The 22,866-nt window shown below is 40.7% G+C and overlaps 1 protein-coding gene and 1 pseudogene across 3 annotated transcripts in view; one reads left to right on the top strand and one right to left on the bottom strand.

Annotated features, from left to right (window-relative positions):
• Positions 1-1,850: 1,850 nt before the first annotated feature.
• LATS1 (large tumor suppressor kinase 1) overlaps positions 1,851-22,866 on the top strand; it is a 54,548-nt gene continuing 33,532 nt past the window's right edge. Inside the window, exons 1-2 of one of the 3 annotated variants that reach the window (XM_039240942.1) lie at positions 1,851-2,035; positions 18,518-19,006. In XM_039240942.1, the coding sequence (XP_039096873.1) occupies positions 18,665-19,006 (342 nt within the window). In that variant the 5' untranslated portion in view covers positions 1,851-2,035; positions 18,518-18,664. Of the gene's footprint in view, positions 2,036-2,505; positions 2,525-2,582; positions 2,680-18,517; positions 19,007-22,866 lie in introns of those variants that run through there. The other 2 variants (XM_039240945.1, XM_039240944.1) reach the window with 2 other exon arrangements.
• Positions 7,226-10,133, bottom strand: LOC120237588 (annotated as a pseudogene).

Genomic DNA, 22,866 nt, shown 5'->3' with positions numbered 1-22,866 from the left:
CCCAGGTGCCCCAAGATTCATATAATTTTGAGCCTGAAAGTGTTCCCAAAAGTTACTTAGTCCTGCAGGTGAAGAAAGTAAGACCTAGAGCTATTACGTGACCCCCTTCGGGTCATACCCTCTATTTTCTACAAACTCTGTGCTTGTAGATTTTTTTTTAATTAAAAAAATTTTTTAAAATGTTTTTATTTATTTCTGAGAGAGACAGTGTGAACAGGGGAGGGTCAGAGAGAGGAGACACAGAATCTAAAACAGGCTCCAGGCTCTGAGCTAGCAGTCAGCACAGAGCCCAACGCAGGGCTTGAACCCACAAACCATAAGATCATGACCTGAGCTGAAGTCAGATGCTTAACTGACTGAGCCACACAGGTGCCCCTTTTAATTTATTTTGAGAGAAAAAGAATGTGCGTGCAAGCGGGGGAGGGAGAGAATCCCAAGCAGGCTCCACGCTGACAGTGTGGAGCCTAATGTAGGGCTCAAACCACGAACCATCAGATCATGGCTTGAGGCGAAATCAAGAGTTGGATGCTTAATCCAGGTGTCCTATGTGCTTGTAGATTTTCAACAAAGTGCTCTTGGAATGGAATCTTTTCCTTTTTTTTTTTTTTTTAATTTATTTTGAGAGAAAGAGGGAGAGCATGAGTGTGAGCAGACGAGGGGCAGAGAAAGAGGGAGAGAGAGAGAATCCCAAGCCAGCTCAGAGCTGTCAGCAGAGTCTGATGCGGGTCTAGATCTCACCAACCCCTTGAGCTGAAACCAAGAGTCTGACACTTAACCACCTGAGCCACCAAGGTGCCCTGGAATCTTATAAGTTTTCACATTTGAACCTTTGGATACAGTAGCCAGTAACTAATTTTTTTTTTTAGCCAGTAACTAATTTAACATCAGAAAGATAATTCTTTAATTCTAAGAAAATTTTGTTAGTCTCTAGTAGAAAAACGAAAAGTTGTGGGATGCCTGGCAGATCAGTCAGTGGAGTCAAGAGTTCTTGACATCCAGGGTTGCGAGTTTCAGCTCCATATTGGGTGTAGAGATTACTTAAAAAATAAAATCTTAAGATGTTTGAAAATACTATTTTCTGGAGGCTGATTTGACAAAAGCACTCTTTACAAAGGGTGGATGGTACCCTTCAAACATCACAAACCCAACGATCTCAACCCAAACTTCCAATTCAATTTAACAAATAAAACCTCTTCTCGCAGTCACGTTTTTCCAACTTCAGCAATAATGACTTTTATCATCCACCGATTCAATGGACAGGTTAAAAATCTCCAAACTCTGTGACTCTGTTCGGGTTCGCTAATATATGAATCTGGCTGATTCAGCAGGTACTTAAACACGGACTTACTCGGGGAAAGAAAGAGTGCTAAGCACAAATCAATTTGGTTCAAAGCCTCCAGGAATCCCAATTCCTAGTGTCCACACCGAGGTTTCAGGGCATCTCGTTGCTGCTTCCATCTGAGAATTAAACTTCTTGAGACGCGCGTCTTGACTCTAGATCCGTGCACAGAAAGAGCTCAATTGGAAAAGAGAGACTGAAATAAATGAGTGGACTTCGGAGACGACGAGCCTGGTCCCACGAGCCCGGGCGAGTCACCGGGCCAGCGCCAGGCGGGGGCGACGCGGGGAGACGCTCGCCAGCCAGCTGAAGAGAGGACGACCGGCGGAGGGCGGGAGGGCGCAGGCGGCGCGCCGGCCGCTGGCGGCGGGGCGGACAGAAGCCCCCAGTCCTCGGCCCCCGCGCAAGCGACGCCGGGAAATGCCCACATCCGGGAAACCTGCGGCGGAGTGCGGCGGCGGCGACACCGAGTGGAAGGCAAAATGGCGGCGGCGGCTGCGGCGGCCTGGTGCTGAAGGGAGAGCCAGGTCCCCGCGACCCCCGCGACGGGCCGCGCTGGCCCGCGGCAGCCCCCCGGCATCTGTCCTCGCCCTGCACCCCCAGGGACATTTGGGGTCCCTGGGACGGGCTCCGGCCGCCCGGGCGCCAGCCCTCGGGCCCGTGGCCGCTGTCCAGGAGCCTCGCTTTCCCCTGCAGGTAGGTCTGGGGCTGGCGTAGCGGGTGAGGCGCACTCCTTCCTCCCGAGCCCGAGCTGGCGGGGCGGTGGCCGCCGGCGCCCACGCCCAGTCCTGCTGGCGGGGGTCCAGGGGCCGCTGCGGACGAGCGGGCCGGGCCGGCCCGGTGCGGGCCTGACTTGGCTGGTTGCAGGGACCTGAGCTGAGCCCTGCCCTGGGGAAGCGAGGGTTGGCCGCGCCCGGGGCTGGCGGAAGAGCCGCAGGCACTGCGGCCTGGGACGTGCAGGTTGGGTGCGGGAGAGCCTGATTTGCTGGAGGCCTTGGGCAGACCGTCTCCCACGTCCACCCCTGCCCCCAGCACGGACTGGTCAGTGTTTAGGAAGGAATGAAAAGTGAAAGGTGGCTCTGAAAGGAAATTGCAATGAAAGAGCTGCAGTTCTTTGCATCCCGGAGGGACTCGATCCTGGCTCTGCCTTGAAGAAAGCCTGGGAATTTCTGTTTCCAGTCCACTGTAATGTTAGCTTACTGTTCATAGTTGGAAGGGGTGGGAGGGGTGGAGGGATCTTTATGGAGTAGGAATGTGCATAATTAAAATGAAGGAAAGAAAAAGGAACGCTATTTGTTATAACTTCAAAAAGTATGTGGATCGCAAAGAATGGCTCTCAGGTGATTTGACTTAACCCTTCTCTGACTTCTCCAATTGAAAGTTATTTTCTAAGGGATCAGAGTTTAATGTTTGTCGATCCATATGGTAATACGACTAAACATATATATCATTTTGTAGATGTTATTCCTATATCTGGTGAGAAAGAAGTAAACAAATAGAGTCTTGCACAGATATATTGTGTCACTTCACCCGGAATCATGAAGCTTGTCAGGTCTTTATGGATTATTTATCTAAGATTAAAATTCTTTCTCAGATTTCCTTCATGAAAAAGAAAAGGTAGGACATTATAATTGGAATGAATGTTCTCTGCTAAGATAGTTACATTTGTGATTTAAGTAAGGTTATTTCTTTCCTCTAATAAGCTGATAAGTAGGTAAAATGAGCTAGTTGATTCCCTAAGGCAGTGGAGGAATTTGACTGATTTAAACCTAAAAGAAGTAGCATTGTGTTCCTCTGGTCAGTTGCTACTTCAGGAAACTAGATCAAGGCACTAGCTGGGGAGGGCGCATTCTTTCTATGCCTGAATATTCATTGACTACCCCCTGCCACTTTCCAAAAGCAAATAAAAACATGCTTTTACTCTTTTTTTTTTTTTGGTATGATAATCTGTGTTTTCTTATGTAGGTTGAGTTTTTGTTTTTAATGCTAGTCCTTGTTATTCTATATAAATATAGCCCTGGAGCAGATCCAACTATGGTTATTTAGTTTTCATTCTAGATGTTATATTTAGATTAGTGGATTTTTGTAGACCACAAAGTTATGTAGCCATTGAACAGCATTTTTACTGAGTAGAAATGACATTCATTTTTCAGTATAAGGTAGTATAGTGATAGTGTTCACTTTTGTTCAGCTGATTTACAGAAAGCAAATCGAAGAAAATGTCATCAGTATGCAAGAGATTCTTAAACATTGCTGTCTAAATAAATGAGACTATGTGCCGCTAAGAAAGAAACAGTACATATTACTGTTGCATTTCTCATAACTGACTTAGTCAAAGCATTGAGACAGGTCATCTTTTTTATAAACCTAATTCAACCCAAGGTAATGCTTTGAAATCTTATTATGTATGGTACCTGGTTTTCCTTAGGTTGGACAGGCTGTCAACAATATTTGTTTGGGTTTGCTGACATTTGCATGTTTGATGAAGGTCTGAAGTTTCAAAGAAATGGGGGTTTTGTCTGTTCACTCTATCCGATTTAAATGTTCCTTAAAAGAATGAGTGAGTCATGATCCCTGCCCTTAGGAAACTCAAGATGCTGGTTCTGATGAAAAGAGCTCTGGGCCAGTTGAGGATGTGTGCATTCCATTTCTAGCATGACCTCCAGCTGGCTGCATGAACTTGGGCTAGGTTATCTCTCTGGATCCATTTCCTTATCTGAAGTATATATGTTGAGGGGAAACATATATACATATATGTATGTATGTATATATGCATATTTAAGATACCCTATTCTCTGTGAATTTGTGATCTCATAGGAAAATTAGACAAATACAAGACTAGGACAAAAATGTTTTGTTTGACCATGGAGAGTTCAGAGAAGCATAAGAAATGGGCGGCTTAATGAAATCTTGGTGAAGAAGTCATTTGACACCTTAAAAGTTGGGTATAATTTCAATAAGAAGAAATATGGCAGGGACTTTCCCAAGAAGAATAAACAGTGTAAGTAAGGACATGAAAGTAGAAAAGCACAAGGGACAAAGAGCTGAGAGCAGGTAATTTGGCTCAGTTAGAGTATAAGATTGGCTCAAGTTAGAGTATAAGATATGCTGGGGAGCGTCTGGGTAGGTTAGTGGAGATAAGATAACTGACATTTATTGAGTTGGGCACTTATTCGAAACATTTGACGTGCACAGTTGACCCTTGAACAATACAGATTTGAAGTGTGTGGGTCCACTTACAGATTTTTTTCAACAAATATATTGGAAAATTTTTTGGATCTTTACAACAATTTGAAAAAACTCACAGATGAATTATATAACCTAGCAATGCTGAAGAAAAAACTAAGAAAAAGCTAGGTGGAGAATACAGAGTACAATGCTTATACAAAATATATGTTAACTGTGTTTATGTTATCAGGTATCTGGTCAACAGTAGGCTACTAAGAGTTAGTAGCCTTTTGGGGAGAGTCAAAAGTTATATTCAGATTTCTCACTGCATAGGGAGTTGGTACACATAACCCCCTGCGATGTTTAAGGGTCAACTGGTTATACTGTATTTTGAACATTACATAGTGCTCAAAATAATTTTATTAGGTAGGACCATTATTGCTCACATTTGAAGATGCAGAACTGAGGCACGGCTTGCCAAGATCACACAACCAGTTAGTGGTAGAACTGGGATTTGTACCCTGCAGTTTGACTCCAACTATCTTTTTTTTTCCTTTCTTTCTTTNTGAGAGAGTAGTGGAGAGGGGGGAGGGGAGAGAGAGGGGGAGGCAGAAGGTGGGGAATGAGAACAAGAATGAAAATGAGAATGAATGAATATCCCAGGCAGGCTCCACACTCAGCATGGAGTCAGGCCTGACTCGGGGCTTGATCCCAGGACCATGGGATCACGACCTGAGCTGTAATCTAGAGTCTGGTGCTCAACTCACTGAGCTTCCCAGGCACTCCTCCAGCGCTTTTTAATCACGAAGTTAGAGGGAATCGTTGAAGGTTCTGGAGTAGGGAAGTGACATGATCAGAACTATTAGGGAGATTAATCTACTAGTGTAATATGAGTTATTGGCAAGCTTTTTGCTTTGAAGAGTTCTCTTAAAAATTCTCTTTACCAGGGCACCGGGGTGGCTCGGTAAGTTAAGCATCCAACTCTTGATTTCAGCTTAGGTCATGATCTCACAGTTTGTGAATTTGAGCCCCTCATTAGGCTCTGCACTATCTGTAATTGGGCTTCTCTTCCTCTGCCCCTCCTCCACTCACTATCTTTTTCTCTCTTTCAAATAAACTTAAAAAATTCTCTTTGCCAATTGTTAATCTGAATTTTCACATATGCTATTAGCAAAGATCACTAAAATTTGTTGCCCATACCTTGTTGGTTGGAGGAATTGTAAATTAGTACACCTTTATGGAAGGCAATCTGACAATGTCAGGATTTTATTCTATTTTATTTTTTGGCATATCTTTTCCTTTATTATTTTTTTTCCTTTTTTAAAAATTTTATTTCAGAGGCACCTGGGTGGCTCTATCATTAAGCATCCAACTCTGGGTTTTGGCTCAGGTCATAATCTCATGGTTGGTGGGTTCAAGCCTCCGCATCCAGCTCTGTGCCAACAGCGCCAACAGCACAGTGGCTGCTTGGGATTCTCTCTCTTCCTCACTCGCTCTCTCCCTCTCTCAAAATAAATAAATAAATGTAAAGAAATTTTTATTTTAAACTCCAGTATCATTAACATATAGTGTTGTTATAAATAACAGTATAGTGATTCAACAGTTCCATACATCAGCCAGTGCTCATCACAGCAAGTGCACTGTGATTTTACTTAATCCCATTGCTTATTTTACTCACCCCCCCCATCCCCTCCGCTCTAATAACCATCAGTTTGTTCTCTATGGTTAAGAGTCTGTTTCTTGGTTTGTCTCACCCTTTTGTTGTTCCTTTTGCTTGTTTTAGTTTCTTAAATTTCACGTATAAGTGAAATATGGTATTTGTTTTTCACTGACTGGCTTATTTCACTTAGCATTATACTGTCTACCTACATTCATGTCCTTTTAAATTAAAGATTGCATTCTTTTTTATGGCTGAATAATGTTCCTCTGTGTGTGTGTGTGTGTGTGTGTGTGTGTGTGTTGTATGTACACATATGTACCACACCTTTATCCATTCATCTGTTGATGGACAGTTGATGGACACTTGGGCTGCTTCCAATTTGGCTATTGTAAATAATACTGCAGTAAACATAGAGGTGCATGTATCCCTTTGAATTAGTGTTTTTGTATTTTGGGGGTAAATACCCAGTAGTGCGTTTACTGGATCTAAGGGTAGTTCTATTTTTAACTTTTTGAGGAACTGTTCTCTAGAGTGGCTGCACCAGTTTGTATTCCCATCAATAGTGCAAGAGGGTTTCTTTTTTCCCCCGTCCTTGCCAATACTTGTTGTTAATTGTGTTTTTGGTTTTAGCTATTCAAATATCAGGCTTTATTTATTTATTTTTGAGAGAGTGTACATGGAGGAGGGGCAGAGGGAGAGAGAGAAAATCTTAAGCAAGCTCCACACCCAGTGCAGAGCCCAACTCGGGGCTTGATCTCACAAATGTGAGATCATGACCTGAGATGAAAGCAAGAGTTGGACACTTAGCCAACTGAGGTACCCCCAAATGTCAGGACTTTAAATACGTGCCTACCTTGGAGATATGTGGGTTCAGTTCTAAGCCATTATAATAAAATGAGCCAAATGAATTTTGGTTTCCCAGTGCACGCATATAAGTCATGTTTATACTATATTGTAGTCTGCTGATAATGCAGTAGCAGTATGTCCACAAAGACAATGTACAGACCTTAATTAAAAAATACATTATTGCTGAAAAGTGTTGACCATCATCTGAGCTTTTAGCAAGTCCTAAACTTTGCTGGTGGAAGGTCTTGCCTTGATGTCGATGGCTGCTGATCACGGTGGTGGTTGCTGAAGCCTGGGGTGGCTGTGGCAATTTCTTACAATACGACAGTAGTGAAGTTTGTTGTACCAATTGATTCTTCCTTTCATAATCAATTTCTCTGTAGCATGTGAAGCTATTTGATAGCATTTTACCCATTGTTGAACTTGTTTCAGTATTGGAGTCAATCCTCTCCATGCTTGCTACTGCTTTCTCAACTAAGAAACTCAGTTAAGTTTAATATTCTAAAAATCCTTTGTTGTCATTTCAATAATCTTCATAGCATTTTCACCAGCAGTAGATTCCATCTCAAGAGACTACTTTCCTTGCTTATCCGTAAGAAGCAACCCCTTATCCATTAAAGTTTTATCATGAGGTTGTAGCCATTCAGTCACATCTTCAGGCTCCACATTTTTTTTTAAGTTTGTTAATTTTGAGAGGGAGAGAAAGAGAGTGAGCTATGGAGGGGCAGACAGGGACAGAGAGAGAATCCCAAGCAAGCTCCCATGCTCCCCTTGCAGAGCCCAGCATGGGGCTCATGACCTGAGCTGAAACCAGGAGTCGGATATTCAACCGACTGAGTGACCCTTGTGCCCCTTCAGGCTCCACTTCAAGTCTAGTTCTCTTGCTGTTTCCACCACATCTATAGATACTTCCTCCACTGAAGGCTTGAACCTCTCACAATCACCCATAAGTGTTGGAATCAACTTTTTCCATACTCCTGTTACTGTTGTTATTTTGAGCCCTTTTCATGAATTACAAATGTCCTTAATGACATCTAGAGCGGTAAATCATTTCCAGTACTTTGCCTGGATCTATCAGAGGAATCACAGTTTGTGGCAGCTATAGCCTTATGAAATATGTTTCTTAAGTAATGAGACTTGAAAGTTGAAATGACTCCTTGGCTGCAGAATGGATGTTGTGTTAGCAGCCATAAATATAAGATGCATCTTGGGGCGCCTGGGTGGCTTAGTCAGTTAAGCCTCCGACTTTTGCTTAGGTCATGATTTCACGGTTCGTGGGTTCGAGCCCCGCGTCGGGCTCTGTGCTGACTGCCAGCTCAGAGCCTGGAGCCTATTTCGGAGTCTGTGTCTCCCTCTCTCTCTGACCCTCCCCTGCTATGCCGTCTCTCTCTCTCCTAGAAATAAATAAAAATATTTTAAAAAAATAAGATGAATCTCATTGTCCGTCTCCATCAGAGCTCTTGGGTGATCAGGTACATTGTCAGTGTACAGGAATATTTTGAAAGGAATCTTTTTTTCTGAGCAGTAGGTCTCAACAATGGGCTTAAAATATTCAGTAAACCATGTTGTAAACAGATGTTCTGTCATCCAGTCTTTGTTCTATTCCTAGAGCACAGGGAGAGTAGAATTAGCATAATGAAGGGCTCTGGGACTTTTGGAATGGTTAATGAACATTGGCCTCACCTTAAAGTCACCAGCTGCATTGGTCTCTAACAAGAGAATTAGCCTGTTTTTTGAAGCTTCGAAGCCAGGCATTGACTTCTCTAGCTGTGAAAGGCCTATATGGCATCTTTTTCCAACAGAAAGTTGTTTCATCTCCAATAAAAATCTGTTATTCCGTGTAGCCACTTTGAGTATCTTAGCTAGATTCTCTGGATAACTTGATGCACCTTTGACATCGGTACTTGCTGCTTCACCTTGCACTTTTATGTTATGGAGGTGGCTTCTTTGCTTAAATCTCATGAACCTACCTCTACTAGCTTCAAACTTTTCTTCTGCACCTTCTTTACCTCTCATCCTTCACAGAATTGAAGAGACTGAGGGCCTTGCTCTGGATTAGGCTTTGGCTTAAAATGTCACTAACTTGATCTGCTGTACAGACCACCAAAACTTTCTCCATATCAGCAATAAGGGTATTTTGCTTTCTTCTTCTTTTTTTTTCTTAATGTTTATTTATTTTTGAGCAGACCGGGGCAAGATGGCGGAGAAGTAAGGAGCTCCGTACTTGCACTCGCGCCCATACATTAATGTTTGTTTATTTTTGAGAGACAGAGACAGAGTGGTAGAGAAAGAGAGAGAGACACAGAATCTGAAGCAGGCTTCAGGCTCCCCTTGCTTTCTTATCATTCATGCAGTCACTGGAGTTGCACTTTTATTTTATTTGTTTATTTTAAAGATTTTTATTTTCAAGTAATCTCTATACTCAATGTGGGGCTTGAACTTACAACCCTGAGATCAAGAGTCATATGCTCTGCCAACTGAGCCAGCCAGCTTCCCTTGGAATAGCACTTTTCATTTCCTTTAAAAACTTTTTTTTTTAATGTTTTATTTATTTCTAGGAGAGAGAGAGACAGCATGAGCAGGGGAGGGTCACAGAGAGAGGGAGTCACAGAATCTGAAACAGGCTCCAGGCTCTGAGCTGGCAGTCAGCACAGAGCCCGATGCGGGGCTCGAACCCATGAACCGCAAGATCATGACCTAAGCGAAAGTCGGACGCTTAACCGACTAAGTCACCCAGGCGCCCCTAAAAACTTTTCTTTTGCATTCACAGCTTCGCTAACTGTTTGATGCAAGAGGCCTAGCTTTTGGCCTGTTAGCTTTTGACCTGCTTTCCTCACTAAGGTTAATCATTTTTAGCGTTTTTTTTTTTTTTTAAGTTTATTTATTTGGGGAGAGCACAAGCAGGGGAGGGGCAGAGAGGGAGAAAGAGGGAGAGCAAGAATTCCAAGAAGGCTCCAAGGTGTCAGTACAGAGTCCAATATGGGGCTCAAGCTCACGAACCATGAGATCATGACCTGAGTAGAGGTTGGATGCTTAAGCAACTGAGCCATCTAGGCACCCTAGTCATTTTTGGCTTATGATTTAAAGCTAAATCCTTTCATTTGAACACTTAGAAGCCATTATAGGGTTATTATTTGGCCTGATATAAATATTGTTGTGTCTCAGGCAGTAGGGGTGCCTAAGGAGATCGGGGAATGGCTAGTCGGTGGAGCAATTAGAACACATGGCAACATTATCAAGTTTGCGGTCTTATATGGGTGTGGTTCGTGGTGCATTGACTCAGTTACAGTAGTAACATCAGAGATCACTGATCACAGATCACCATAACAAGTGTAATAATAATAATGAAAAGTTTTCAGATACTGCAAGAATTACCAAAACATAGCACAGAGACATGAAGGGAGCAAACGGTGTTGGGAAAATGGTAATGATAGACTTGTTCAAGGCAAGGTTGCCAGAAACCTTCAATTTGTTAAAAAAAAAAAATGAAGTATCGGTGAAGCGCAACAAAGTGAAGCCAAATAAAACTAGATATGGCTATATGCATTCTCTTTGATTCAGTAATTCCAGTTCTGGGAATTTATCTCAAGGGAAATGCTATTGGGCCACCTGGTTGGCTCAGTCAGTTAAGCATCCAGCTTCAGCCCAGGTCATGATCTCAGGGTTGGTGGCTTCAAGCCCTGCATCGGGCTCTGTGCTGACAGCTAAGAGCCTGGAGCTTGCTCAGATTCTGTTTCTCCCTCTCTCTTCACCCCTCTCTGTTTATGTGCGTGCTTTCTCTCTCTCAAAAATAAATGAAATTTTTTTTGAAAAGGGAAATGTGGGGCACCTGAGTGGCTCAGTTGGTTAAGCGTCCAACTTCAGCTCAGGTCATAATCTTGTAGTTTGTGGGTTCGAGTCTCATGTCAGGCTCTATGCTGACAGCTCAGAGCCTGGAGCCTGGTTTAGAGTCTGTGTCTCCCCTTCTCTCTGCCCCTCTTCTGTTCATGTTCTGTCTTGCTCTGTTTCTCAATAATAAATACATGTTTAAAAAAATGGGAAATGCTTAACAATGCACAACAGTTTTACTGTCACATTTTTTATGAGCTAATTTCAATGTTTACAAGGAATATGTTATATATATGTAAGCTATGATCATAAAAAAGGAACATTCATGAACTCACCACCCATCCTCAGAACTAAAATATTACTAATACTATTGAAATTATCAGTATTTGAAACATAATAGCAAAAATTGGAAAGACCCTAAATGCCCATGAGTAGGGGATAGATAAATTATGGTACATCTACATGATATAATTCAATATATAATTATGAAAAAGGATGAGGTTGAATTGTCATGTTTTCTGTTTTGAGAAATTCTAAATAGTAAGTGAAAAGCTATCTGTTTAGTAATAGTCGTTCAGGGAAAGGAAAATAAACATAGGGTTTGTTTGTTTGCTTTTGAGAGAAGCAGAGCATAAGAGGGGAAGGAACAGAGAGAGAGAACCCCTGCTAACACAGAGCTCACACAGAGCCCAGTCAAAGCCCATGAGGGCCCTGAACTCATAAAACCATGAGATCATGACCTGAACCAAAATCAAGAGTTTGCCACTCAACTGACTGAGCCACCCAGGTACCCTACATAGTTTTTATTGTTTTACTTTTACCTTTTTTTGGCATTTATACGAGTGGGGGAGGGGCAGAGAGAGGGAGACACAGAATCTGAAGCAGGCTCCAGGCTCCAAGCTGTCAGCTCGGAGCCCAACGTTGGGCTTGAGCTCATGCACCATGAGATCATGACCTGAGCTGAAGTCGGACGCCTAACCAACTAAGCCACCCAGGCGCCCCCGTAGGTTTTCTTTATAATTAATTTTTCAATACTATTTCTTAAAAAATAATTTTTCATAAGTAATCTGTGTGCCCATTTTGGGGCTCAGACTTACAACCCCAAGAAAAGAGTCGCATGTTCCACTAACCGAGGCAGCTAGGTGCTCCTAAACATAGTTTTTGTTAACCTTCAGCAGCATACATTTGTCCTGTCAAGTGTATAGCCTTTTTTTAGTTCTTGGTCATGATGAAGTTTGAATCTCTGCCTTATTCACTTTCAGAATCTAGGATTCTTCTGAATTTCTTTGGGCTTTGGGATAGTTAACATATAATACGGTGGCATGCTGCTTTAGTTTTTATGATTGAATATATAATTTTGCTGCATTTTGAGAAATTCCGAGGTTTTGTATTTTCTTTTTGCTTAAACTGGTTTTTTTCTTGAGTGAGTTACCACTGGAGATGAATCATCGTCTGATAACTCAAAAGGCTTTGACAGTTGTTTCATGGTTAAGTGTTTGTACTTGAATCTCTGAAAATTTTGTGACCTCGTCTAAATTTGGCAGTTGTGTATATCTTTAATCGCATTGTCTATTGGGTGATAATTCCTGAGTATATAATGTTATGTCATAGTGGAATCTTTTTGAAGACATTTTGAGCAATTAAGGGTCCAGATTCAACCATATGTGGTGCTGCCAATGAAAATAACACAGTTGAAGTGACAAGGTAATTTCACTTTTTGTTTATGATCAAGTTAGCTATGTGGACTGTCAGCTTTTCTAGAACTTTTCTGCTTTGGAACTGGCAAAATTTCTTTAAAACATATATATATGTGTGAGATTAATGTTTATTTTTGAGAGAGACAGAGCATGAGCAGGGAGGGGCAGAGAGAGAGGTGAGACACAGAGCTTGAAGTGGCTCCAGGCTCTGCACTGACAGCGAGTGCCTGACTGGCTCAGTCAGTAGAGCGTGCAACTCTTTATCTTGGGGTTGTAAGTTCGAGCCCATGTTGAATGTAGAGATTACTAAAAATAAAATCTTTTGAAGAAATAAAGAAAGATGTTAAGATATATTCATAATTTCAGAAATATCAGAACATGGAAAAGCCTGTATCTTAGGATCAAGAAAATATTGTACTTATTGTTGAAAGATGTTTATTGTATTATGTTATTCTTTTGCTAGTATATTGGGCCCTAAGTATCAGTAGCTAGATTCATGGGCCCTGTGGTCCATATGTTCAGTTATGTCCCCTTTGGGTCCAAAAATGTTTTTTTTTTGCTCCAGAGACCTGTTCGATTACCTTTGCTCTCACTCTTTGTCTGCCCTTTTCTCTGTCCGTCTCTCACTGATTTACTCACCACAGTACACAGTAGTATGGCAAGAATGGCAGAGCTGTAATAAACGTACTGTTAGAAAAGGAGAAGAATAGGAAATAGCAATTGCTGATCTATAATAATTTTGAAATCTCTGTAGGCAGGTCTTGTAGGTAGGGGAGATTCCTCAATTGGGCATTAATTCAATTATATGGAAAGAACTCCCTCATTCATTGTTCTCTGTTACTCTTGGCCATTGTTCTTCTAGAACCTCCTTGGAGTTCTTTTTTCATTATCATCTTTGGCCACATATGAAGTGTGAGCTTTGGGGGGATAGTCCTTCTTAGGAAAGTGCAAATCTTTCTCATCTAGTTTCCAGTTCATGGAAATTGGGAACCCAAGGGGTTTAAAAAATGGTGAATAGTGAAAGGCTATTTTAGTCTGAGCTTGAATGGTTTCTATAAAAGAAAAAAAAAAACTTTAACGTAAGCTTCCTCAAAGTTAGTAAACCTCTGATGTGTTTAGTTCCAGTCAATTCCATATGTCCGTAACCGTGACCAAAGTTCACATGTGTTAGTAACCTCATCCAAAGATTTGAGAGCTCTCATGTCTCTTCTCATTTGGTTATTTAAGGGGAGGCCATCCCCTTGATGTGATTTTTTTTTTTTTTTTTTTTTTTACCACTGAAGTACTTTAGTCAGCTGAGAGATTCCAGTGGGCATCTGTGCTCAGCCTTTAACTTCCCATCTCTTCTTGTTTGGAGTGTAGAAGCAAAGTGCTTTCCGACACTGCAAGACATTAAATTTTTAAACTCCTACTATTCCTTCCTATTTCTGCTTGCAGATCAACTGCTTCTTTCCTGACTTTATCATTTATTTACAATACTTTGCCAAATAGCCAATAGCAGCCAAAGTACACTTCTAAGTTTCTCCTTTTCGAACTCTTTTTATAGAACTGCAAATTCGATAGACTCTTTGTCCCTTCACAAGTTATAACAGGCAACAGCTTTATCAAATATTTTGCCACTGTAAAACATGGTTTTCATTTTTCCAGCCTCCAGTATCCTTTTCCTTGAAGCCCTCAGCCTGACTACTAAGTCAATACTCTATTAGGTATTTGTTACAATAGCACCTCACTTCTAGGTCCAATTTCTGTATTAGGAGAATGAGACTAAATATACAGATAGATAATGGCCAGATCATCTGTGAAAAGAGAACTGTGACCCAGAGTCTCAGTAGCAGTAGGTCCAAACAGCCAGGTATTGGTCAGTAACTGCCAACTTGTGACCCAGAACTAGTCAGAGAAAGACCTAGTTCCCCCAACCAATCACATAGGACGTCCTGCTTCAGGTTAGCTGGCCTCCAGCCTCCTTGTGGCAACAGCCTACAACCAGAGCATACCTGGCATCTTCCCTTTTATTCAATTTAAATCTTTTCCACTCCCTTGCCTGCCTTTGAGTGTCTGCCACAGAGACTGTGGCTGACTCCCTTGCTATGGCAAGCCCTTAATAGACTCTGCTTGTTTTAGGTGGTCTTTATTTCCACAATAGTATTAGATGGTTTTGTGGTAAATTTGCAAAATATCAATGGGGTAACAGCAGATTCCTGTCTTGCCCACACAAACCCCGGTGGACTTCAAGAGTAAGCTGAAGTAGTGGCTTAGGGACCCACATTCACTACGTATTGTGAAGCTACCATCTCAAAAGGTGACTAGTATTGTCATCGAAGCAGAAAGAGAGAGGTGGAGAAGGACTGGCTTTTAACTGCCTCAGCCCAGAATTGACGCGTTAGTTACATCTGCTCACAGGGCTTTGACGAGAACTAATTTGGGAAGTAGAGGGCACTATGTGAAAGTAGACTCTGGCACAAGGATTTTTATCAACAGCAGTTGGATAAAGATATGCCACATTTCCTCCATTCTATCATTAATTGAAAATCATGTAGTATGGATTATCTGACTTCTGACTTGTTGAGTATTTAAATGTAATGTTTGTTATTTTCCCTGAAAAGCTAATGTTGAAATGATGTTGTTAAAAGAAAGAAAGAAAGAAATGATGTTGTTGCATGTTATTAATGTCTCCTTATTTATTTATTTATTTTTTTAGAGAGAGAGCGCGCTCGAGTGTGGGATAGGGACGGGGGAGAGACAGAGAGAGAATCTTTTTATTTTTTTTAAATATTTTTATTTATTTCTAGGAGAGAGAGAGAGACAGCGTGAGCAGGGGAGGGTCAGAGAGAGAGGGAGTCACAGACTGAAACAGGCTCCGGGCTCTGAGCTGGCAGTCAGCACAGAGCCCGACGCGGGGCTCGAACCCATGAACCGCGAGATCATGACCTAAGTGAAAGTCGGACGCTTAACTGACTAAGCCACCCAGGCGCCCCAGAGAGAGAGAATATTAAGCAGGCCCCACACTCTGCGCAGAGCCTGATGCAGGGCTTATTCCATGACCCTGGGATCATGACCTGAGCCTAAATCAAGAGTCAGTTGAGCCTAAATCAACTGAGCCACCCAAGTGCCCCAAATGGTTCCTTTAAAGAAATCCTGTGTGTTTTGTATATGAATGAGTAAATTGCAGCAGAACCATTTCAAGATCCAGAGCATTTCTGTTTCGGAAAATTTCAAGCACACACAAAAGTTAGAATAGTATAATGAACTCTCATGTGCCCACATCCTCATCAACATTTGTTATTTCTTGTGTTTTGATTCTAGCCATTCTGACAGGTATAAGTTGATATCTCATTGTGGTTTTGATTTGCATTTCCCTGATGATGAATGATGTTGAACATCTTTTCATGTATCTTTTGGCCGTATGCAGTATTAATAGTGATTGTATTAGTTTCCTGAGGCTTATAGCAAATTACTACAATATCAAGGACTTAAACACACACACACACACACACACACACACACGTTTATTCTTTTTTCAGTTCTTTTTTTTTAAATTTTTAAAAAATGTTTTATTTATTTCTAGGAGGAGGGAGAGACAGAGACAGAGACAGCATGAGCAGGGGAGGGTCAGAGAGAGAGGGAGTCACAGACTGAAACAGGCTCCAGGCTCTGAGCTGGCAGTCAGCACAGAGCCCGACACGGGGCTCGAACCCACGAACCGTGAGATCATGACCTAAGCGAAAGTCGGACACTTAACTGACTAAGCCACCCAGGCGCCCCAATTCTCTCACAGTTCTAAAGGCCAGAAATCCAAAATCAGTATTACTGGCCCAAAATCAAGGTGTTGACAAGGCCATTCTCCTTTCAGAGGCTCTAGGAGAAAAGCTGTTCCTTGCCACTTTGGCTGCCAGCATTCCTTGGCTTCTGGCCACACCAATCCACCTCTCTCTGTCCCCATGGACACATTAGCTCTTCCCCTTTTGTTTGTATCAGATCTCCCCTTTCTGCTCAGGAGAACACTTATAATTGTGCATACTGCTGGTAATCTCTGATAATCCTCCCATCTCAAAATCAATGACATCTGCAAAGCCCCTTTTTCCAAATAAGATAATATTTACAGCTTATAAGGATTAGGAAGTAGGTATCTTTTAGGATGCCATTATTCAGCCTATTATAGTGATTCTTACGTTGAGGGAGGTGGGTGATGAGGGACTTCTACTTTATATTAATTCTATAATATTTAAATTTTTCAGTAGGTTACCAGAGAAAGAGTTGGTGAAAAGGTAACATACGGTTGAGCCCCAAATGACTAGAAGGATGTATTTGTATCTGTCTGTAGACTTTTTGTGTAACGTGACTGGTGATTACATTTAAAGAATGGAAATGGGGTACCCAGCCGGCTTGGTGGAGCATGTGACTCCCGATCTTGGGTTGTAAATTCGAGCCCCGTGTTGGGTATAGAGATTACTTTAAAAAATAGAAGAATAGAAATAGATTCCTAATATATGATAATTAGCAATGTTTCACATCTCATTCGTGGTACCACTTACAAACTGTTTTACCCAAACTTTATGAAACCTCAGTTTCCTTATATACAAAGTAAAGGTGGTGAACCTGCTTCACAGGCCTGTGAGGATGGTTAAATAAGGATGTAGGCAAAGTTGTTTCGGACTGGCCCATTATAGGCTCTCAGTATGCACTGAGTGGGATTTCATGATGCTCCACAGAAAGAAAACCTCTCACGCTTGGTGCAGGTCACAAATGGAATGGCTCTCTTGCATTAGTGATTTCCCTATCAGTGAGGACATTTAAGTAGACTTACATGACTATTCTTCCAGTGTGTTTTAGAAGACATTCATCCAATAAGTGAGGATAAGACAAATTGTCACCAAAGGTCCTTTCCCCCATCCCATCGTTAATAATCTTACTGTCTCTAGAGTCCCAGCCCACAGTTTGGAAAATACACTCAAGTATCTGTTTTTGAAAGTGTAAAGGTATCTTTTGGACTAGTGGCTTAAAAACTTTTTTAAAGCAACAATACCCTTTCTTCTAAAGAATCTTATACTTGAAGACTTGAAGTCTAATTTGTACAGTCTAGAATCATAGCTGCAAGGTGAAGTTAGTTGATGAGAGTTTGTCCATCGTGTTGTTCACTTAGTAATCCCTTAACATCTGTATATACTTTTTTTTAATGTTTATTTTTGAGAGAGAGAGACAGAGACAGAGCGTGAGTAGGGGAGGAGTAGAGAGAGAGGGGGAGACACAGAATCCAAAGCAGGCTCCAGTGTGGGGCTCGAACTTGTGAACCATGAGATCATGAGCTGAAGTTGGACGCTTAACCACTAAACTACCCAGATGCCCCGTTTGTATATAATTTATATGCTTACTAAGCACCCTTTTTTAAAAGTTTTTTGTGTATTTAAAAAAATTTTTTTTAATGTTTTATTTATTTCTGAGAGAGAGAGAGAGAGAGAGAGAGAGACAGTATGAGCAGGAGAGGGTCAGAGAGAGGGAGATACAGAATCTGAAACAGGCTCCAGGCTCTGAGCTGGCAGTCAGCACAGAGCCCGACGCAGGGCTCGAACCCACTAACCCTGAGATCATGACCTGAGCCGAAGTTGGATGCTTAACAGACTGAGCCACCCAGGCGCCCCTTAAGTTTTTTATTTATTTAAGTACTCTCTATACCAAACATGGGGCCCAAATTCAATGACCCTGCGATCAATGACATGCTCTTCTGAGCCAGCCAGGCACCCCAGCTTACTATGTACTCTTAAAATTATATTTTATCACCATAACAAGTACTTGAGGTAATTTTATAGGTTAGGAAATAGGCACAAAAGTTAACTAACTTGTTGCATCCATATAGTAATTCTTAATGGAGCCAGAACTATAACACAGGTCTCTAACTACTAAATTAGTGTTTTTCCCCCCAAACATGTGATACTGCTTTATTAATCACTTTATAGCTTTTATTTACTTATTTTTCTTTTATAGGGTTAATTATTTAGATTGTAAAGAAGTTCAGCATTCCTGGGGACTTCTGCAAAGGATCTTTTTCAGTTTTGCTCAAGAGAAAGCTCTGAACCTATCAAGTAGCCCTTAAAGAAGTCCTTTGTGTGGGTTATAAATATAGATGTTTTCATGAAGAGGAGTGAAAAGCCAGAAGGATATAGACAAATGAGGCCTAAGACCTTTCCTGCCAGTAACTACTCTGGCAGTAGCCGGCAAATGTTGCAAGAAATTCGGGAATCCCTTAGGAATTTATCCAAACCATCGGATGCTGCTAAGGCTGAGCATAACATGAATAAAATGTCAACTGAAGATCCCCGACAAGTCAGAAATCCACCCAAATTTGGGATGCATCATAAAGCCTTACTGGAAATTCGAAATTCTCTACAACCATTTGCAAATGAAACAAGTCGGAGTACTTCAGAAGTTAATCCACAAATGCTTCAAGACTTGCAAGCTGCTGGATTTGATGAGGTAGGAATTTTTAAAGACAAAAGAAATAATTTTTTCTATCTCACACTACCTAACACTTTTTAGGTGATCTTCTGCCAAAATAATTCCTTTGAGACAACTTAACTGTGTATACAATTTTGTATATTCTATCAGCAAAGAATGTTGTTTACAGTTCCTTTAATTAGTAAAACAAAATAAAATAATTCTTTAGTTTTCTATGTGATTTCTGGGATTTAAAAGGCCAAGTCATGAAGTCAGGATGAAGTGCTATTGAAGAAAGCCACGGGGCAAGGCAGAACAGGTAGGGATTTCTCTGTTTGCTTGCAGGAGGAGCTCTGGGGAGCTGTGTAGAAATGACAACTCGAAGCATGTGAAGTTTAAGTTTATACTACAGAGAAAGAAGTATAATTAGGATTTCATTAAGCAGCAATGTTCACATCACTCTCAGTCCAAATCTCAAATTCACAAAACTAAAAATTTACATGTCGCTCAGTCTGCTAGAATTTAGAAGTTTTATTTTATTTTATTTTTTAATTTACATCCAAGTTAGTTAGCATATAGTGCAATAATGATTTCAGGAGTAGATTCCAGTGACTCATCCCCTACGTATATAACCCAGTGCTCGTCCCAGCAAATGTCTTCCTTAATGCCCCTCACTCATTTAGCCCGTCCCCCGCTACAAGCCCTCCAGCAACCCTCAGTTTGTTCTCTATATTTAAGAGTCTCTTGTCCCCCTCCCTGTTTTTATATTATTTTTGCTTCTCTTCCCTTATGTTCATTAAATTATACATATGAATGAAGTCATATGATATTTGTCTTTCTCTGACTGATTTCACTTAGCATACTACCCTCTAGTTCTATCTACATTGTTGCGAAGGGCAAAATTTCATTCTTTTTAATTGCCGAGTAATATTCCATTGTATATATACATACCACATCTTCTCTATCCATTCATCTGTTGATGGGCATTTGGGCTCTTTTCATACTTTTGCTATTGTCAGTAGCGTTGCTATAAACATTGGGGTGCGTGTGCCCCTTCGAAACAGCACACCTGTATCCCTTGCATAAATAGTAGGGCAATTGCTGGGTCATAGGGTAGTTCTATCTTTAACTTTTTGAGGAACTTCCATATTGTTTTCCAGAGCCGCAGCAGCAGTGTGCATTCCCACCAACAGTGCAAAAGAAGTCCTCTTTCTCTACATCCTGGACAACATCTGTTGTTTCTTATGTTGTTAATTTTAGCCATTCTGACTAGTATGAGGTGGTATCTCATTGTAGTTTTGATTTGTATTTCCCTGCTGGTGAGTGATGTTGAGCATTTTTCATGTGTCTGTTAGCCATCTGGGTGGCTTCTTTGGAAATGTATCTATTCATGTTTTTTGCCCATTTCTTTACTGGATTATTTGTTTTTTGGATGTTGAGTTTGATAAGTTCTTTATAGATTTTAGATACTAACCCTTTATCTGATAGGTCATTTGCAAATATCTTCTCTCATTCCATTGGTTGCCTTTTAGTTTTGTTGGATGTTTCTTTTGCTGTGCAGAAACTTTTTATCTTGATGAAGTCCCAGTAGTCCATTTTTGCTTTGTTTCCCATGCCTCCAGAGATGTGTTGACTAAGAAGTTGCTGCAGCCAAGGTCAGAGTGGTCTTTGCCAGCTTCCTCCTCTAGGATTTTGATGGCTCTCTTTCTTACATTAGGGTCTTTAATTCATTTTTAATTTATTTTTGTTTATAGTGTAAGAAAGTGGTCCAGGTTCATTCTTCTGCATGTCGCTGTCCAGTTTTCCCAACATCATTTGCTGAAGAGACTGCCTTTATTCCGTTGGATATTCTTTCCTGCTTTGTCAAAGCTGAGTTGGCTGTATGTTTGTGGGTCCATTTCTGGGTTCTCTATTCTTTTCCATTGATCTAAGTGTCTTGTTTTTGTTCCAGTACCATACTGTCTTGGTGATTACAGCATTGTACTACATCTTGAAGTCCAGGATTATGATGCTTCCAGCTTTGGTTTTCTTTTTCAGGATTACTTTGGTTACTCGTGGTCTTTTCTGGCTCCATACAAATTTTAGGATTGTTTGTTCTAGCTCTGTGAAGAATGCTGGTGTTATTTTGATAGGGATTGCATTGAATATATAGATTGCTTTGAGTATTATCGACATTTTAACAATATTTGTTCTTCCTGTTGATGAGCGTGGAATATTTTTCCATTTTTTGTGTCTTTTTCAATTTCTTTCATAAGCTTTCTATAGTTTTCAGTGTATAGATTTTTCATCTCTTTGGTTAGGTTTATTCCTAGGTATTTTATGGTTTTTGGTACAGTTGTAAATGGGATCGATTCCTTGATTTCTCTGTGTCTTCATTATTGGTGTATAGAAATGTAACTGATTTCCGTACATTGATTTTATATCCTGCAACTTTGCTGAATTCATGGGTCAGTTCTAGCAGTGTTTTGATGGACTCTTTTGGGTTTTCCATATAGAGTATCATGTCATCTGCAAAGAGTGAAAGTTTGACTTCTTGCCGATTTGGTTGCCCTTTACTCCTTTTTGTTTATTGCTGAGGCGAGGACTTCCAATACATTGAATAACAGTCATGAGAGTGGACATCCCTGTTGTGTTCCTGACCTTAGGGAGAAAGCGCTCAGTTTTTCCCCATTGAGGATATTAGTGTTGGGTCTTTCATATATGGCTTTTATGATCTTGAGGGATGATCCTTCTATCCTTACTTTCTTGAGGGTTTTTATCAAGAAAGGATGCAGTATTTTGTCAAATGCTTTCTCTGCATCTATTGAGAGGTTCTTGTGGTTTTTGTGTTTTTTGTCCTTTCTTTATTGATGTGATGTATCACGTTGATTGTTTTGTGGATATTGAATCAGCCCTGCATCCCAGGTATAAATCCCACTTGGTCGTGGTGAATAATTTTTTTAATGTATTGTTGGATCAGGTTGGCTAGTATCTTGATGAGGATTTTTGCATCCATGTTCATCAGGGAAATTGGTCTATAGTTCTCCTTTTTAGTTCTTTGTCTGGTTTTGGAATCAAAGTAATGCTGGCTTCATAGAATGGGTTTGTCAATTTTCCTTCTATTTCTGCTTTTTGGATCAGCTTCAAAAGAATAAGTGTTAAATCTTCTTTAAATATGTGAAGTAATATAATTACTTCATATTACAAAGATGTTAGCTCTCTGGTCCTGGACTCTTGTGCTTTGGGAGATTTTTGATTACTAATTCAATTTCTTTGCTAGTTATGGGTCTGTTCAAAATTTCTATTCTTGTTTCAGTTTTGGTAGTTTATATGTTTGTAGGAATTTGTCCATTTCTTCCAGATTGCCCAATTTAATTGGCATATAATTGCTCATGATATTCTCTTATTTGTATTTCTGCAGTGTTGGTTGTGATCTCTCTTCTTTCATTCTTGATTTTATTTATTTGGGTCCTTCCCTTTTTCTTTTTGATCAAACTGGCTAGGGGATTATCAATTCTTTCAAAGACCAACTGCTGGTTTCATTGATCTATTCTGTTTTTTTTTTTTTTTATTTTGATAGCATTGATTTCTGCTCTAATCTTTTATTATTTCCCATCTTTTGTTGGTTTTGGGTTTTATTTGCTATTGTTTTTCCAGCTCTTTAAGGTGTAAGTTTAGGTTGTGTATCTGAGACCTTTCTTTCTTCCTTCTTTAGGGAAGCCTGGGTTGCTATATACTTCCCTCTTATATCACCTTTGCTGCATCCCAGAGGTTTTGGGCTGTGGTGCTATCATTTTCATTGGCTTCTGTGTACTTTTTCATTTCCTCTTTAATTTCTTGGTTAGCCCATTCACTGTAGGATGTTCCTTAGTCTCCAAGTATTTGTTGTCTTTCCAAATTTTTTCTTGTGGTTGATTTCG

The sequence above is a fragment of the Hyaena hyaena genome, unplaced genomic scaffold (assembly GCF_003009895.1).
Source record: "Hyaena hyaena isolate Hyena2069 unplaced genomic scaffold, ASM300989v1 scaffold_184, whole genome shotgun sequence".
In the NCBI taxonomy this organism is placed as follows: Eukaryota; Metazoa; Chordata; class Mammalia; order Carnivora; family Hyaenidae; genus Hyaena; species Hyaena hyaena.
The sequence above is the reverse complement of the archived record's forward strand: the minus strand, read 5'-3'. Positions and strand labels throughout refer to the sequence as shown.